General features: G+C 42.4%; 1 protein-coding gene across 1 annotated transcript; it reads left to right on the top strand.

The window, feature by feature from the left end:
* The first annotated feature begins 339 nt into the window (after window positions 1-339).
* Window positions 340-16646, top strand: adal (adenosine deaminase-like). Its single transcript, XM_055939367.1, has 10 exons — window positions 340-552; window positions 3357-3487; window positions 13597-13657; window positions 13804-13891; window positions 13970-14051; window positions 14652-14778; window positions 14915-14995; window positions 15091-15229; window positions 15460-15560; window positions 15664-16646. The coding sequence occupies exons 1-10, from the start codon at window positions 508-510 to the stop codon at window positions 15853-15855; spliced, it is 1047 nt and encodes a 348-aa protein (XP_055795342.1). The 5' UTR covers window positions 340-507; the 3' UTR covers window positions 15856-16646.
* Window positions 16647-16879: the final 233 nt, after the last annotated feature.

The following is a 16879-nucleotide window of genomic DNA, read 5'->3' as shown; positions in this document are numbered from 1 at the left end:
ATGCAAATGTTTTTGGTTTTGCATGGATTGTATATTGATGAAACAATGAGGCATGTGTAGATGCATTGTTGTATGTACCCCTGTGTGGAAGAGATGGAAATATTGTGTAGGTTTATAGAGGTTGGAAGGGATTGTTAACGTTAGTAGGACTCTTTAATTTTCTTTTTTCTTAGTAGTACAGGATTCGATAGGAGGTTTTAGTTTCTCTTAAATGTTTGTTTCTTTATTCATTTCGTCTGTAAACTGTGATTGACTACACACTCCAGTACAGTAGGTGGCGGCATGCACCCTTAACGTTTGTTTGCGGACCGCAATAATATTATACAAGATGGAGGAAGAAGAAGAATAGGAACGAAAAGGAAAAAGAGGGGATTGTTTCACTGTTGCAATTTAGTGGTGCGACGATTAAATAAGCACTGAAAACAAAGGAAGCAACCAGAAAGAAAATGATGATCGCACAGGTTCATAGATCATTGAGTACATATATTTCTGAATAAAACAATTAGAATGGAGAAGGAGGCTGATTTATTCTACCGACAGCTGCCAAAAGTGGTAAGTAGCCGTCTAGAATATATTAGATTTTTTTACCTGAAGACAATTAAGTTGATTTTTTAGAAGTTTAAACGTTCATGTTAACTAGCTGACGTTAGCCGGCTTGGAGAAGCTGAGGTAAACGTTCAGCCTCCTATCGGTGGATTCATTGCTAAATATACAAATAAACACATTTTTTTCCAGTCTCTAAAAGACTACAATTTGTGTTTTGGGCGGTGTTTCGTCAAAGAGTTTTATAACTAACCCTAGACTAGAGCCTGCCTTCCAATGGGAGCAAATTAATAATAGTAGGCAGAGCAAGCAAGGTAGGCAGAGCCAAGCATGAGCTGGTGAGATCCTATTGGTGCATTCTAGCATATTTCCGTTAAGGAACGCCTACTTTGAAGTGCGCATGTGCAGTAACTCAAATCGCCCTTGCACTCTTTCTAAACAATTTTTTGAAACTTTTATTCAAAGGGTAAAGTCTACAAAACACAGTCCACTCTGTAACAGATTCTAGTTTTAGAAACAGGAAACTGTATGGAGATGTTCCGTACAATGAGAAAATTAGCAGAATGTCGGCCAAAATCCATCTAATTTCATCTTCTCCCACTGCCAGCCACTGGGCTTCCTCCATCACCATATTTGGGTGTGAGTGAAACGCCAATCGGATGCTTCACATTAATATTTGGCTCATTGTTCTGTGGCTTCTTACTCTGGCCCCTGTCCCTTCCCCAAGGCAGGCTTTTTTGAAAAGGGGGTGGACACTAACAACAATCCTTTGGGCAAAACTGAATGAAAAAAAAAATCTAATCAAATGTATTGGTCACATACACGTGTTTAGCAGATGTTATTGCGGGTGACTAAGATACCTTAGAATAGTATAGAGTACAGTTTATACATATGAGATGAGTAATGCAAGATACGGAGACATTATTAAAGTGGCTAGTGTTTAATTTCCTTAAAGTGGCCAGTGATTCCTAATCTATGTATATAGGCAGCAACCTCTGATGTGCTGGAGATGGCTGTTTAACAGTCAGTAGTATAGAATACAATACAGTATATACATATGAAATGGGTGATGCAATATGTAAAAGTGACTAAGATACCGTAGAATAGTGTGGAGTGCAGTTTATACATAGAGTTGAAGTCGGATGTTTAAATGTATTTGGCTAACGTGTATGTAAACTCAGTTTTTCACAATTCCTGACATTTAATCCTTGTAAAAATGTCCTGTTTTAGGTCAGTTAGGATCACCACTTTCTTTTAAGAATGTGAAATGTCAGAATAATAGTAGAGAATGATTTATTTCAGCTTTTATTTCTTTCATCACATTCCCAGTGGGTCAGAAGTTTACATACACTCAATTCGTATTTGGTAGCATTGCCTTTACATTGTTCAACTTGGGTCAAATGTTTCAGGTAGCCTTCCACAAGCTTCCCACAATAAGTTGGGTGAATTTTGGCCCATTCCTCCTGACAGAGCTGGTGTAACTGAGTCAGGTTTGTATGGCTTCTTGCTCGCACATGCTTTTTCAGTTCTGCCCACAAATTTTCCATATGATTGAGGTCAGGGCTTTGTGATGGCCACTCCAATACATTTACTTTGTTGTCCATAAGCCATTTTGCCACAACTGTGGAAGTCTGCTTGGGGTCATTGTCCATTTGGAAGACCCATTTGCGACCAAGCTTTAACTTCCTGACTGATGTCTTGAGATTTTGCTTCAATATATCCACATCATTTTCTTGCCTCATGATGCCATCTATTTTGTGAAGTACACCAGTCCCTCCTGCAGCAAAGTACCCCCACAACATGATGCTGCCACCCCCGTGCTACACGGTTAGGATGGTGTTCTTCGGCTTGCAAGCATCCCCCTTTTTCCTCCAAACATAACGATGGTCATTATGGCCAAACAGTTCTATTTTTGTTTCATTAGACCAGAGGACATTTCTCCAAAAACTATGATATTTTTCCCCATGTGCAGTTGCAAACCGTAGTCTGGCTTTTTCATAGCGATTTTGGAGCAGTGGCTTCTTCCTTGCTGAGCGGCCTTTCAGGTTATGTCAAGATATGACTTGTTTAAACTGTGGATATAGATACTTTTGTACCTGTTTCCTCCAGCATCTTCACAAGGTCCTTTGCTGTGTTTCTGGGATTGATTTGCACTTTTCGCACCAAAGTACGTTCATCTCTAGGAGACAGAACGAGTCTCCTTCCTGAGCGGCATGACGGCTGCGTGGTCCCATGGTGTTTATACTTGCGTACTATTGTTTGTACAGATGAACGTGGTACCTTCAGGCGTTTAGAAATTGTTCCCAAGGATGAACCAGACCTGTGCAGGTCTACAATTTTTTTCTGAGGTCTTGGCTGATTTCTTTTGATTTTCCCATGATGTCAACCAAAGAGGCACTGAGTTTGAAGGTATTCCTTGAAATACATCCACAGGTACACCTCCAATTGACTCAAATTATGTCAATTAGCCTATCAGAAGCTTCTAAAGCCATGAAATCATTTTCTGGAATTTTCCAAGCTGTTTAACGGCACAGTCAACTTAGTGTATGTAAACTTCTGTGATACAGTGAATTATAAGTGAAATAATCTGTCTGTAAACAATTGTTGGAAAAATTACTTGTGTACTGCACAAAGTACATGTCCTAACCGACTTGCCAAACTATAGTTCGTTAACAAGAAATTTGTGGAGTGGTTGAAAAACAAGTTTTAATGTCTCTAACCTAAGTTTATGTAAACTTCCGACTTCAACTGTATTTCAGTCCAACAGGTTTGTACTCCAACTTCTTGCGTGTCATCCTCTCTTCTCTACCCAGGAGCTTCATGCCCATCTCAATGGCTCTGTCAGCTTATCAACCATCGAGAAACTCGTGGCTCGAAAGCCACATCTCAACATCGAACACGGCATGACTGCTATTCGCAGTGGTCAGCGGAGGACACTGGATGAGTACGTATGACAGAATTGATTGTTTGTTTCTTTTTCTGAGTCCATAGTGCATTCTATGGCACTTGTCATACAATATAATGTATGGCACTTGTCCAACTCATTCCACGGAGGGCAGAGTGTCTGCGGGTTTTCGCTCCTCCCTTGTACTTGATTTGAATTAAGGTTACTGATTAGTAAGGAACTCTGTTAAATTATTACCAAGCTGCAATGATGGGACACAGTATAGATGAATGTTCAATCATTAAAGGGATATTAACAGCACTCTTAAAAATGTTGTAAAGAGGAAGCTTTGCTAGCATAAAACCCACATGGAAATGAGATTCCTGCTTACAAGCAAAAATTAAAGCAGGAAGCACCAGTGACTCGGTCTATAAAAAAAGTAGTCAGATGAAGCAGATGCTAAACTACAGGACTGTTTTGCTATCACAGACTAGAACATGTTCCGGGATTCTTCCGGGATTCCGATGACATTGAGGAGTACACCACATCAGTCACTGGCTTTATCAATAAGTGCATTGAGGACGTCGTCCCCACAGTGACTGCACGTACATACCCCAACCAGAAGCCATGGATTACAGGCAACATTCACACTGAGCTAAAGGGTAGAGCAGCCGCTTTCAAGGTGCGGGACTCTAACCCGGAAGAAGAAATACAAGAAATCCTGCTATGCCCTGCGACGAACCATCAAACAGGCAAAGCGTCAATACAGGGCTAAAATTGAATCATATTACACCTGCTCCGACGCTCGTCAGATGTGGCAGGGCTTGCAAACTATTACAGACTACAAAGGGAAGCACAGCCGCGAGCTGCCCAGTGACACAAGCCTACCAGACGAGCTAAATCACTTCTATGCTCGCTTCGAGGCAAGCAACACTGAGGCATGCATGAGAGCATCAGCTGTTCCGGACGACTGTGTGATCACGCTCTCCGTAGCCGATGTGAGTGAGACGTTTAAACAGGTCAACATACAAAAGGCTGCGGGGCCAGACGGATTACCAGGACGTGTGATCCGGGCATGTGCTGACCAACTGGCAGGTATCTTCACTGACATTTTCAACATGTCCCTGATTGAGTTTATAATACCAACATGTTTCAAGCAGACCACCATAGTCCCTTTGCCCAAGAACACAAAGGCAACCTGCCTAAATGACTACAGACCCATAGCACTCACGTCCGTAGCCATGAAGTGCTTTGAAAGGCTGGTAATGGCTCACATCAACACCATTATCCCAGAAACCCTAGACCCACTCCAATTTGCATACCGCCCAAACAGATCCACAGATGATGCAATCTCTATTGGACTCCACACTGCCCTTTCCCACCTGGACAAAAGGAACACTTATGTGAGAATGCTATTCATTGACTACAGCTCAGCGTTCAACACCATAGTACCCTCACAGCTCATCACTAAGCTAAGGAGCCTGGGACTTAACACCTCCCTCTGCAACTGGATCCTGGACTTCCTGACGGGCCGCCCCCAGGTGGTGAGGGTAGGTAGCAACACATCTGCCACGCTGATCCTCAACACTGGAGCTCCCCAGGGGTGCGTGCTCAGTCCCCTCTTGTACTCCCCTCTTGTTCACCCACGACTGCATGGCCAGGCCCGACTCCAACACCATCATTAAGTTTGCAGACGACACAACAGTGGTAGGCCTGATCACCGACAACGACGGGACAGCCTATAGAGAGGAGGTCAGAGACCTGGTCGGGTGGTGCCAGAATAACAACCTATCCCTCAACGTAACTAAGACTAAGGAGATGATTGTGGACTACAGGAAAAGGAGCACCGAGCACGTCCCCATTCTCATCGACGGGGCTGTAGTGGAGCAGGTTGAGAGCTTCAGATTCCTTGATGTCCACATCAACAACAAGCTAGAATGGTCCAAACACACCAAGACAGTCGTGAAGAGGGCACGACAAAGCCTGTTCCCCCTCAGGAAACTAAAACGATTTGGCATGGGTCCTGAGATCCTCAAAAGGTTCTACAGCTGCAACATCGAGAGCATCCTGACCGGTTGCATCACTGCCTGATACGGCAATTGCTCGGCCTCCGACCGCAAGGCACTACAGAGGGTAGTGCGTACGTTCCAGTACGTCACTGGGGCAAAGCTGCCTGCCATCGAGGACCTCTACACCAGGCGGTGTCAGAGGAAGGCCCTAAAAATTGTCAAAGACCCCAGCCACCCCAGTCATAAACTGTTCTCTCTACTACCGCATGGCAATCGGTACCGGAGTGCCAAGTCTAGGACAAAAAGGCTTCAACAGTTTTTACCCTCAAGCCATAAGACTCCTGAACAGGTAACCAAATGGTTACCCGGACTATTTGCATTGTGTGCCCCCCCCCCCAACCCCTCTTTTACGCTGCTGCTACTCTGTGTATCTTATATGCATAGTCACTTTAACTATACATTCATGTACATACTACCTCAATTGGCCCGACCAACCAGTGCTCCCGCACATTGGCTAACCGTGCTATCTGCATTGGGTCCCACCAGCCGCCAACCCCTCTTTTTACGCTACTGCTACTCTGTTCATCATATATGCATATTCGCTTTAACAATACCTATATGTACATACTACCTCAATAAGCCTGACTAACCGGTGTCTGTATATAGCCTTGCTACTCTTATTTGAAAATTAATTAATTGTTTTATTTCTTTACTCACACACACACACACATACCTTTTTTCACACTAAGTAAGCATTTCACTTGAAGGTCTACACCTGTTGTATTCGGCGCACGTGACAAATAAACTTTGATTTGATTATTGTGAGTGTAGCGAAATGCTTATGCTTCTAGATCCTACAGAGCAGCAGTATCTAACAGGGAATATCAAACAATTCCACACCAAAACCTAATACACACAATCTAGTAAAGAAATGGGATGAGAATATATAAGTATAAAATATATGGATGAGCAGTGACAGAGTGGCTAAGATGCAATAGATAGTGAAGGATACAGTATATACAGTTGAAGTCGGAAGTTACATACACGTTAGCCAAATACATTTAAACTCAGTTTTCACAATTCCTGACATTTAATCAGAGTAAAAATCCCTGTGAAATGTCATAATAATAGTAGAGAGTGATTTATTTCAGCTTTTATATACACTGCTCAAAAAAATAAAGGGAACACTTAAAACTTCTTGTGAATAGGGGGGCGCTGTTTTTTAAAACTGTTTGAATTATATCTGTGAGTAAAACAGAACTCATTTGGCAGCAAACTTCCATATGGGAAGTGAAAAATCTGAAAACGAGGCTCTGTTTCAGGGCCTGCCTATTCAACTGTTTTTTATTTATCGATATGTATGCACTTCATACTCCTTCCACTAGATGTCAACAGGCAGTGGAAGGTTGAATGGGGTGTGTGGCTTGATGTGAGGCCGAATAAGAGCTTTTGGAATGACAGGTCCGGTATTTTGTTTGTTTTCGACGGCGCGCGGGGGACCTCGACATTGTCTTCTGAAAAGCGTCCGGTATACACGGCGAATTGTTCCGGCTCTGATTTTATTTGATACATATGAGAAAAACATCATAAAGTAGGATTTTTCAACCGAGTTTGATCAGTTTATTCAACGTTTATTGGGACTTTTGGAATTTTCCGTTCTTTGCGCCAAGAGATGATGAGCATGTTCGCGCCACAATGCTAGCCAAAGTTGCTACTTCGACAGAAGAATTGGACATTCTAAAACCAAACAACGATTTATTCTGGAAATAGGACTCCTTGCGCAACATTCTGATGGAAGCTCAGCAAAAGTAAGACACAATTTATGATGTTATTTCGTATTTCTGTGTAATATGTTGACTCCAACTCGGCGGAGAATAGGTGAGCGCTGTCTCACAATAATGCATTTTGTATGTTGTAGTAAAGTTATTTTTAAAAATCCAACACAGCGGTTGCATTAAGAACCAGTGTATCTTTCATTTGCTGTACAACAATGTATGATTTTATGATGAGTTCTTTGATTAGATTAGGTGACTGTCTAAAATATCTCCGGAGATTTTGGTGAATTGTTGCTACGTATTCACAATGTATAACCACAATTTACAGCTCTAAATATGCACATTTTTGAATAAAACATAAATGTATTGTATAACATGATGTTATAAGACTGTCATCTGTTGAAGTTGTTCAAGGTTAGTGATAAATTTTATCTCTATTTGTGGGTTTTGTGAAAGCTACCTATGCGGTGGAAACATGGTGAAAATATGCCGTTGTGTGTTTGGCTATTGTGGTTAGCTAATATTAATACATATTGTGTTTTCGCTGTAAAACATTTTAAAAATCGGAAATGATGGCTGGATTCACAAGATGTTTATCTTTCATTTGCTGTATTGGACTTGTGATTTCATGAAAATTATATTATATGATATCCCTGTCCCGTTAGGCTAGGCTATGCTAGTATGCTTTTTTGATGAGGATGCTCCCGGATCCGGGATGGGTATTAAGTAAAGGTTAAACAACACAATGTAACTCCAAGTCAATCACACTTCTGTGAAATCAAACTGTCCACTTAGGAAGCAACAGTGATTGACAATAAATTTCACATGCTGTTGTGCAAATGGAATAGACAACAGGTGGGAATTATAGGCAATTAGCAAAACACCCCCAATAAAGGAGTGGTTCTGCAGGTGGTGACCACAGACCACTTCTCAGTTCCTATGCTTCCTGGCTGATGTTTTGGTCACTTTTGAATGCTGGCGGTGCTTTCACTCTAGTGGTAGCATGAGACGGAGTCTACAACACACACAAGTGGCTCAGGTAGTGCAGCTCATCCAGGATGGCACATCAATGCGAGCTGTGGCAAGAAGGTTTGCTGTGTCTGTCAGCGTAGTGTCCAGAGCATGGAGGCGCTAACAGGAGACAGGCCAGTACATCAGGAGACGTGGAGGAGGCCGTAGGAGGGCAACAACCCAGCAGCAGGACCGCTAACCCCGCCTTAGTGCAAGGAGGAGCACTGCCAGAGCCCTGCAAAATGACCTCCAGCAGGCCACAAATGTGCATGTGTCTGCTCAAACGGTCAGAAACAGACTCCATGAGGGTGGTATGAGGGCCCGACGTCCACAGGTGGGGGTTGTGCTTACAGCCCAACACCGTGCAGGACGTTTGGCATTTGCCAGAAAACACCAAGATTGGCAAATTCGCCACTGGCACCTTGTGCTCTTCACAGATGAAAGCAGGTTCACACTGAGCACATGTGACAGATGTGACAGTCTGGAGACGCCGTGGAGAACGTTCTGCTGCCTGCAACATCCTCCAGCATGACCGGTTTGGCGGTGGGTCAGTCATGGTGTGGGGTGGCATTTCTTTGGGGGACCGCACAGCCCTCCATGGGCTCGCCAGAGGTAGCCTGACTGCCATTAGGTACCGAGATGAGATCCTCAGACCCCTTGTGAGACCATATGCTGGTGCGGTTGGCCCTGGGTTCCTCCTAATGCAAGACAATGCTACACCTCATGTGGCTGGAGTGTGTCAGCAGTTCCTGCAAGAGGAAGGCATTGATGCTATGGACTGGCCCGCCCGTTCCCCAGACCTGAATACAATTGAGCACATCTGGGACATCATGTCTCGCTCCATCCACCAACGCCACGTTGCACCACAGACTGTCCAGGAGTTGGAGGATGCTTTAGTCCAGGTCTGGGAGGAGATCCCTCAGGAGACCATCCGCCACCTCATCAGGAGCATGCCCAGGCATTGTAGGGAGGTCATACAGGCACGTGGAGGCCACACACACACACTACTGAGCCTCATTTTGACTTGTTTTAAGGACATTACATCAAAGTTGGATCAGCCTGTAGTGTGGTTTTCCACTTTAATTTTGAGTGTGACTCCAAATCCAGACCTCCATGGGTTGATAAATTTGATTTCCATTGATAATTTTTGTGCGATTTTGTTGTCAGCACATTCAACTATGTAAAGAAAAACGTATTTAATAAGAATAGTTCATTCATTCAGATCTAGGATGTGTTATTTTAGTGTTCCCTTTATTTTTTTGAGCAGTGTATTTCATCACATTCCCAGTGGGTCAGAAGTTTACATACACTCAATTAGTATTTGGTAGCATTGCATGCTCGGGGTCCTCTTGCACGATCGGGGTCCTCAGTTCTGGTCTCAGTACAAAGTCAAGGTATTGGAGTCACCATCACAAATAGAACATTTGTGGGCAGAACTGAAAAAGCTTGTGCGAGCAAGGAGGCCTACAAACCTGACTCAGTTACACCAGCTCTGTCAGGGGGAATGGGACAAAATTCACCCAACGTATTGTGTGAAGCTCGTGGAAGGCTACCTGAAACGTTTGACCCAAGTTAAACAATTTAAAATTGTTGCAGACCAGCTTACCTCGATAACGAGAGGGCCAAGGTTTGAGAGGAGTCCGAGCTTACCTCAATTACGAGATGGCTAAAGATTGCAGACCAGCTTACCACGAGAGGGCCAAGGTTTGAGTAGAGACCATAAACCTAAGGTTTGAGTAGATGGCTGAATTTTTTAACCATACCACGTGGTAAAACTCTTAGACTATCGATACCGACAGAATAAGAACAAGTCTTTGATATTAATTACTAGTCTGCAGCTAGGAATTCGGTATCATTGAACGCGAAGACCGACAACCGCCGAAACATCTATTCTATAACGACATGAATGAATGTCACTCTGAACTATCCATTCTAACCACGACAGAGAGAGCGCGGACAAACTCTCCAACAGAAACAAACTTTTCAACAGAGATCCCAACGACACACTGAGCGTAAATGTATATATTGATTGCAATTGTTCCCGAATGAGTGAGCGTTCATGTGCAAAGGATTAGCATTTCAATTGTTATAATTATCACTGTCTAACAAGCTGCCATGACGGTTTAGCCCACTAGGGGCACATCCCCCTATAATTTCTTTGTAAACATATTTAATTTGTTTGTTTGTGTGATGCATTTCTGTGAATTACTTAGTTAGTAAATAAATGATTTTAAGACAATTGATGTATGGATGACTCATAGTGAAGACTGGGTTCGTGCAGATAACCAACAATTTACGACGTTTGGAATGAGACTAATGTGAGGTAAATAATAATTTATTAATTCGAAGACTAATTGAGAAGATATTAAAATATGAAAGTTATAACTTTGTATTCTGAATATTTTCCTTGGTGCCCCGACTTCCTAGTTAATTACAGTTACATGATTAATCAGTTTAAATCGTGTAATAATAATTACAGAGTTATTTGATAAATAAGTCTTCAGTTTTAATGATGCCAAAGACATGACACTAATATCATCTGATCAGCTTGACCTGGCACAACAAGTGCAGGAATGATACGTCAAGGTCATATATTGCTTTAGGGGTGACTTGATGACCACCACAGCCATCAATGACATCATCAGCCAAATATCTTTTCATGGAATGACTGGATTGTAACAGGCTTGCTTCGGTTGCCTTACTCAGAGTGCATGCCATTGATCCACTTTAGCGTAGGGCCATTCTCGATAGACAGGTGTGTAGAATAAACTGTCAGTCCTCTTTATTCCCTGTGCCCCTTGATAAAACGACAGTTTTGTGGTCTGGGATACTGTTGCTGTCAAGCTGGTATAGTGACTCATGATCTTCCATGTCATCAATGGTGGTGATGGGAGTCTCATTCTTATGATCTGCACTGTCCTCTCCTGAGCGCAGACCAATTCATTTCCATGCTCCAACGGAGTTGTGGTTCTCTTCATCTCCCGGGCAGTTGCGCCTTGAGTGGTCAGCTGAATGACACCTGAAACACTGCCTGTTCTCACGACAGAGTAGCATCATGGCACACAGAGCATGGTGTGGCATTCAGGCGTTCAATCTTGTGTAGTTTACTAGCAGTCCTTTTCCCTGAGTTAGACAGCTGGGCCAGGCAGCAAGACACTCTCTAGCATAACAATTGCTCTCTAGAGTAACGGTGGGGTGTGCGAGGGGTAGTGCATCATCAGTTTACCTCGTCATTGCATACCTTAGAGACCATTTATAACTTGGCAGAAATGTCCAGATCAACTAACCCATGTCAGCTAATGTTTTTTAGCCCACTCAAATATCCCATGATCTCATAAAACATGATAAAATGTGTAGAATTCTAGGAAATTGGTTTTAAAACTGCAATAATTTACTCTGCACCCCATGACAAAATGTGTAGAATTGCAGGAAATAAGTGTTAAACCTGCAAAATGTTCTCTCTGCCAATAAGAAGGGTCTTAGCAGTTTGTGTCATGAACAGTGCTAGACGTGGCGTGCGCGCACACAGAATGTTCCCCGATGCTGGAAGGGGGGCCTGAGTGAAAAAGTTTGGGAACTCCTGCTCTAGAACAGTGATCTGAGCTCTTGTTGTGGCTCCTGTTTGTCTGCGAATCGGACTGAAGTAAAAGTAACCTTCATTCTGTTTACTGAGATTCTCTTACTCGTTTCTCTATGCACTTTTGCTTTGGCTTTGAAGCTCATCTCAGCATTGTAGTCGTTTAGCACATCTTCTACTGTGCAGACCACTTGTCAATAGTCCTGGCTCTGAATGTGAAGGCTAGTTCTTTGCTTGGACAGTTCCTGATGAACATGTAAGTAATGTCTGTGTTGAGATCATCCTTTGCCTTACCCTGCTCCTTCAGGCCTTCTGAAGCTCGATTCAGTCTCAACCAGTATTCATATGGATCCTCCTGTTCTTTGAGTAGAATTGTGCATAAGTCTTCGAGTGGGATATACAGTGGGGAGAACAAGTATTTGATACACTGCCGATTTTGCAGGTTTTCCTACTTACAAAGCATGTAGAGGTCTGTAGTTTTTATCATAGGTACACTTCAACTGTGAGACAGAATCTAAAACAAAAATCCAGAAAATCACATTGTATGATTTTTAAGTAATTCATTTGCATACATACCGTACCAGTGAAAAGTTTGGAGATGAGATCCCACGAGGTGAGATCTTGCATGGAGCCCCAGACCGAGGGTGATTGACCGTCATCTTGAACTTCTTCCATTTTCTAATAATTGCGCCAACAGTTGTTGCCTTCTCACCAAGCTGCTTGCCTATTGTCCTGTAGCCCATCCCAGCCTTGTGCAGGTCTACAATTTTATCCCTGATGTCCTTACACAGCTCTCTGGTCTTGGCCATTGTGGAAAGGTTGGAGTCTGTTTGATTGAGTGTGTGGATAGGTGTCTTTTATACAGGCAACGAGTTCAAACAGGTGCAGTTAATACAGGTAATGAGTGGAGAACAGGAGGGCTTCTTAAAGAAAAACTAACAGGTCTGTGAGAGCCGGAATTCTTACTGGTTGGTAGGTGATCAAATACTTATGCCCTGCAATAAAATGGAAATTAATTACTTAAAAATCATACAATGTGATTTTCTGGATTTTTGTTTTAGATTCCGTCTCTCACAGTTGAAGTGTACCTATGATAAAAACTACAGACCTCTACATGCTTTGTAAGTAGGAAAACCTGCAAAATCGGCAGTGTGTCAAATACTTCTCCCCACTGTATATGAGTTGACTGCAGCTGAAATGTTCCCTTAGGAGACCATTAATGGCATCCGGGTTAGTATGAATGTCACCGTTTCTGATTCCGATTTAGACTACATCTTTTGTTCTGTGCCTGAGGTGGATGAGAATCTTTTCCTGCCTGTTCCTCTTTTTTCATGTTTCATGGGCTGGTGCACCAACTGAAAAAGTTTGTGGCACAAGTGCCACCAGGGGAGAACGTTAGTCTGGAGCCCTGTAAAATGTCTTATTTGACACCAAATCAACAGTAGTTGATATGTTATCAGTATGATACAAATGTGAATTACGACAACTTAATGTCAGTTTTTATCCCAGGGCATTCAATTCTTAACTCGCCCACAACAATTTTCCATAGATCTCCTGTGGATTACCCAGAATTCCATACCCTTACCACATTAGACAATGTAAGCACACTAATGTGCCAAGAGTTGGCGTATTCCCCATTTTATGCAGGAATTTAACAATTTATTTACACTTTTACATTCAGAAATGTATCAAGTTGGGAATATACCAGCTGACATTTTAATACAAATAAAAAGTACTTATGGACAATGATGATTTGTAATTTTACTGTCACAACAACCTGTCATCTTGTCTCTGCAGGTGTTTCCAGGTCTTCAAAGTCATCCATCAGTTAGTAGATACAGAGGAGGACATTCTTATGGTAAATTACACATTGTCTATGGTCACTTATTTGCAGCTTCACTAACTTAAACAATCTCACCCATAAACCTAACACTATTAACTCGATGGAGCCTGGAGCCAGTTTAGCATTGAACATGTTTAAAAAAAATCTGTCCTTGTTTCTAGGTTGCCAAAGATGTCATCAGGGAGTTCGCAGCTGATGGAGTAAAATATCTAGAACTGAGAAGTACCCCACGAAAGGAGAAGACCACAGGCGAGGCCACAAGCTAGACACACTGGATTGGATCGCTTATATGCAGGGCTTCGCTTACATTTGTTTTGTATTACTTAGGAATGACAAAGAGAAGGTATGTGGAAACCGTCATCGAGGCCATCCGTCAATGCAAAAATGAGGGAGTTGACATTGAAGTCAGGTATGTTTTCAATGCATTTGTAATGCTGGCTTTACTTATGAATGGTATGTTTTCAATGCATTTGTAATGCTGGCTTTACTTATGAATGGTATGTTTTCAATGCATTTGTAATGCTGGCTTTACTTATGAATGGTATGTTTTCAATGCATTTGTAATGCTGGCTTTACTTATGAATGGTATGTTTTCAATGCATTTGTAATGCTGGCTTTACTTATGAATGGTATGTTTTCAATGCATTTGTAATGCTGGCTTTACTTATGAATGGTATGTTTTCAATGCATTTGTAATGCTGGCTTTACTTATGAATGGTATGTTTTCAATGCATGTGTAATGCTGGCTTTACTTATGAATGCTGAAGTGCTGTTTCCAAACAATCAAGGACGGAGCCTCGTGTGGCTGTTAAGAGCATGGCGCTTGCAATGCTAGGGTTGTGGGTTTGATTCCCACAGGGGACCAGTACACAAAAGTATGAACATGTATTCATTATCTGGATAAGAGCAAATGCTAAATGACTGAAATGTAAATATGGGTAGAAATTGGTATGGTAATAACGATAAAAAGTTATAGTAACTTACAATGAAAACATTTTCCCCCATTTAGGTTCCTGGTAGCTGTTGACCGTAGGAATGGGGCTGAGGTTGCTATGGAGACCGTTAAACTGGCAGAGGACTTCATGCTGTCTACCGATGGTCTGGTGGTGGGGCTGGACCTCAGTGGAGATCCTACGGTCAGTAGTGGATCAGTGCCTTGCTTGCTTATGGTTGACACATTTCTCAAGATGTCAAAAATGCACTGATTCTAAGTCACTCTGGATAGGAGCTTCTGCTAACTTACTGAAATGTAAAATGTTTCTTATTTCCAAGGTGGGCCATGGCAGAGATCTCCTTCCCGCCTTGCAAAAAGCCAAGAACTGTGGACTAAAACTCTCTCTACACCTGTCAGAGGTAGGTAGCATCAAAACTTAACTGATTCAAGCAATTCCAAATGATATGTTCTATCCATAAGTTTTTCATTAGTTTTGACAAATGCAATGTTCCAGGTGCCATCTCAGGCAGACGAATCAGAGCTGCTGCTAAACATTCCACCTGACCGGATTGGTCATGGGACTTTCTTACACCCTGAAGTGGGCGGGTCACAAAGCCTGGTTGATAAAGTGCGGAAGCATAACACACCTCTGGGTAAGAATAGTATTTTCAGGGCAGGAAAGACAGTCTAGTGATTGCTCTAAAATGGTTATTTATTGTCCATAGTCAACCTGTCTTCTGTAAAGCTAGATTTTTTTGCTGATCTAAATGATATATATTTTAAACGATCAAGGCTAAAAGATACAGAAACTGTTTAGTGTTGATCTTGCTGTAGCTAATGTTGCCTCTATCCAAGCTTTCATATACTGAACCTTTCCTCGCAGAACTATGCCTAACCTCTAATGTCAAGGGTCAGACAGTGTCATCCTATTCTCAACATCACTTCCTGTACTGGTACCAAATGGGACACCCTAGTGTGATCTGTGTAAGTGTTTCATGCATAAACGTTTAACTATTAATTCAACACTTCTGTTTTACTTGCAAGTCAGAGATGCACACTTATCTTGTGGGAGTACTCTTGTTTTCAGACAGACGACAAGGGGGTGTTCTGCACGGACTTGTCCAAGGAGTACCAGTTGGCAGCCTCTACCTTCAACCTCAGTCAGGAGGACATGTGGACTCTGTCCCAGAAGGCGATAGACTGCACCTTCGCCCCAGACCTAAAGCAGCAGCTACACCAGAAGTGGCTGGAGCTACGGCCAACCCTGTTCCAGTTATGACAGACAGAAAGCGCTGCTTGACATCTATGGGTTCAGAATCACCAATCTTGACCATTTGAGCAGTTATGAGATGTAGATTTTTTTCCCCTTCACACGTTCTTCTCAGAATAGCTGAAGAATGCAGGACCATGAGTCACGTACAAAAGGGAGACATTTTGTATTAGTAAAGTAGTTTATCGATAAAACATACATCAAGCTGCTTTTACTTGTCTCCCAGTTAGTATAAAAGGTCTCATGTGGGCTACTTTACTTTCCATGCGAAACTCATTCTCCGCAAACCAATACTAGAACAGACGGCAAGCGCGTTGTCCATTCACAGAAGATCGAGGCAAGGTGACGTATCTGGGTCATATTATACAAAAAGTTAAACGTATGCTCATCATTCAATGAATCGTCTTTAAGTATGTTGATCCTTGCAGATTCCAACTCATCTGAATGTAAGCAACTCCATGTTGGTACTGGATTAAATGAGCCGGTTACAGTAGGTACAGGAAAAGGCAGGTGATGATAAATTGGGCTAGGCGGTGGAACCATATCAAATAATTATATTTCTACGGGTGGAACTGTCACCACTGTATGCGGTCTTCTATCCTCAGGTGGTGGGTACATAAAGTCTAAAAGATTATAATTTTCATTCTATGGATGGTACTCTGTCCCATTCCATCTAACCCTTGGGTACAGAGAAAGGTGACACTGCCATTGGTCAAAGCACAGTCCTACTGCTGTAAATTAAATAAATGAAATAATTAAACCCATTTGAACAACAAACAAATAAAAACCATTATGAATTATGTTCAGTTTGTTTTGGGGGGAAATATCTAATGGGGTGTTAATGTCTTGTTCTTTTCTAAAGCGGTTCTGGATCTGGCAGGTCATATCGCGACGGACTTTAAATGATAAAAGTAGATTCAGCGTGATGAAGCTGCCACGAGCAGCACCGCAGATATTGGGCGCGTTTTGCGTGGTGAGGCAGAAGCAACCGACTGTAGACGGGAGGGAGGTGCATCTGCGACAGTCTCAAGTC

This window comes from Salvelinus fontinalis, chromosome 12, assembly GCF_029448725.1.
Source record: "Salvelinus fontinalis isolate EN_2023a chromosome 12, ASM2944872v1, whole genome shotgun sequence".
In the NCBI taxonomy this organism is placed as follows: Eukaryota; Metazoa; Chordata; class Actinopteri; order Salmoniformes; family Salmonidae; genus Salvelinus; species Salvelinus fontinalis.
The sequence above is the reverse complement of the archived record's forward strand: the minus strand, read 5'-3'. Positions and strand labels throughout refer to the sequence as shown.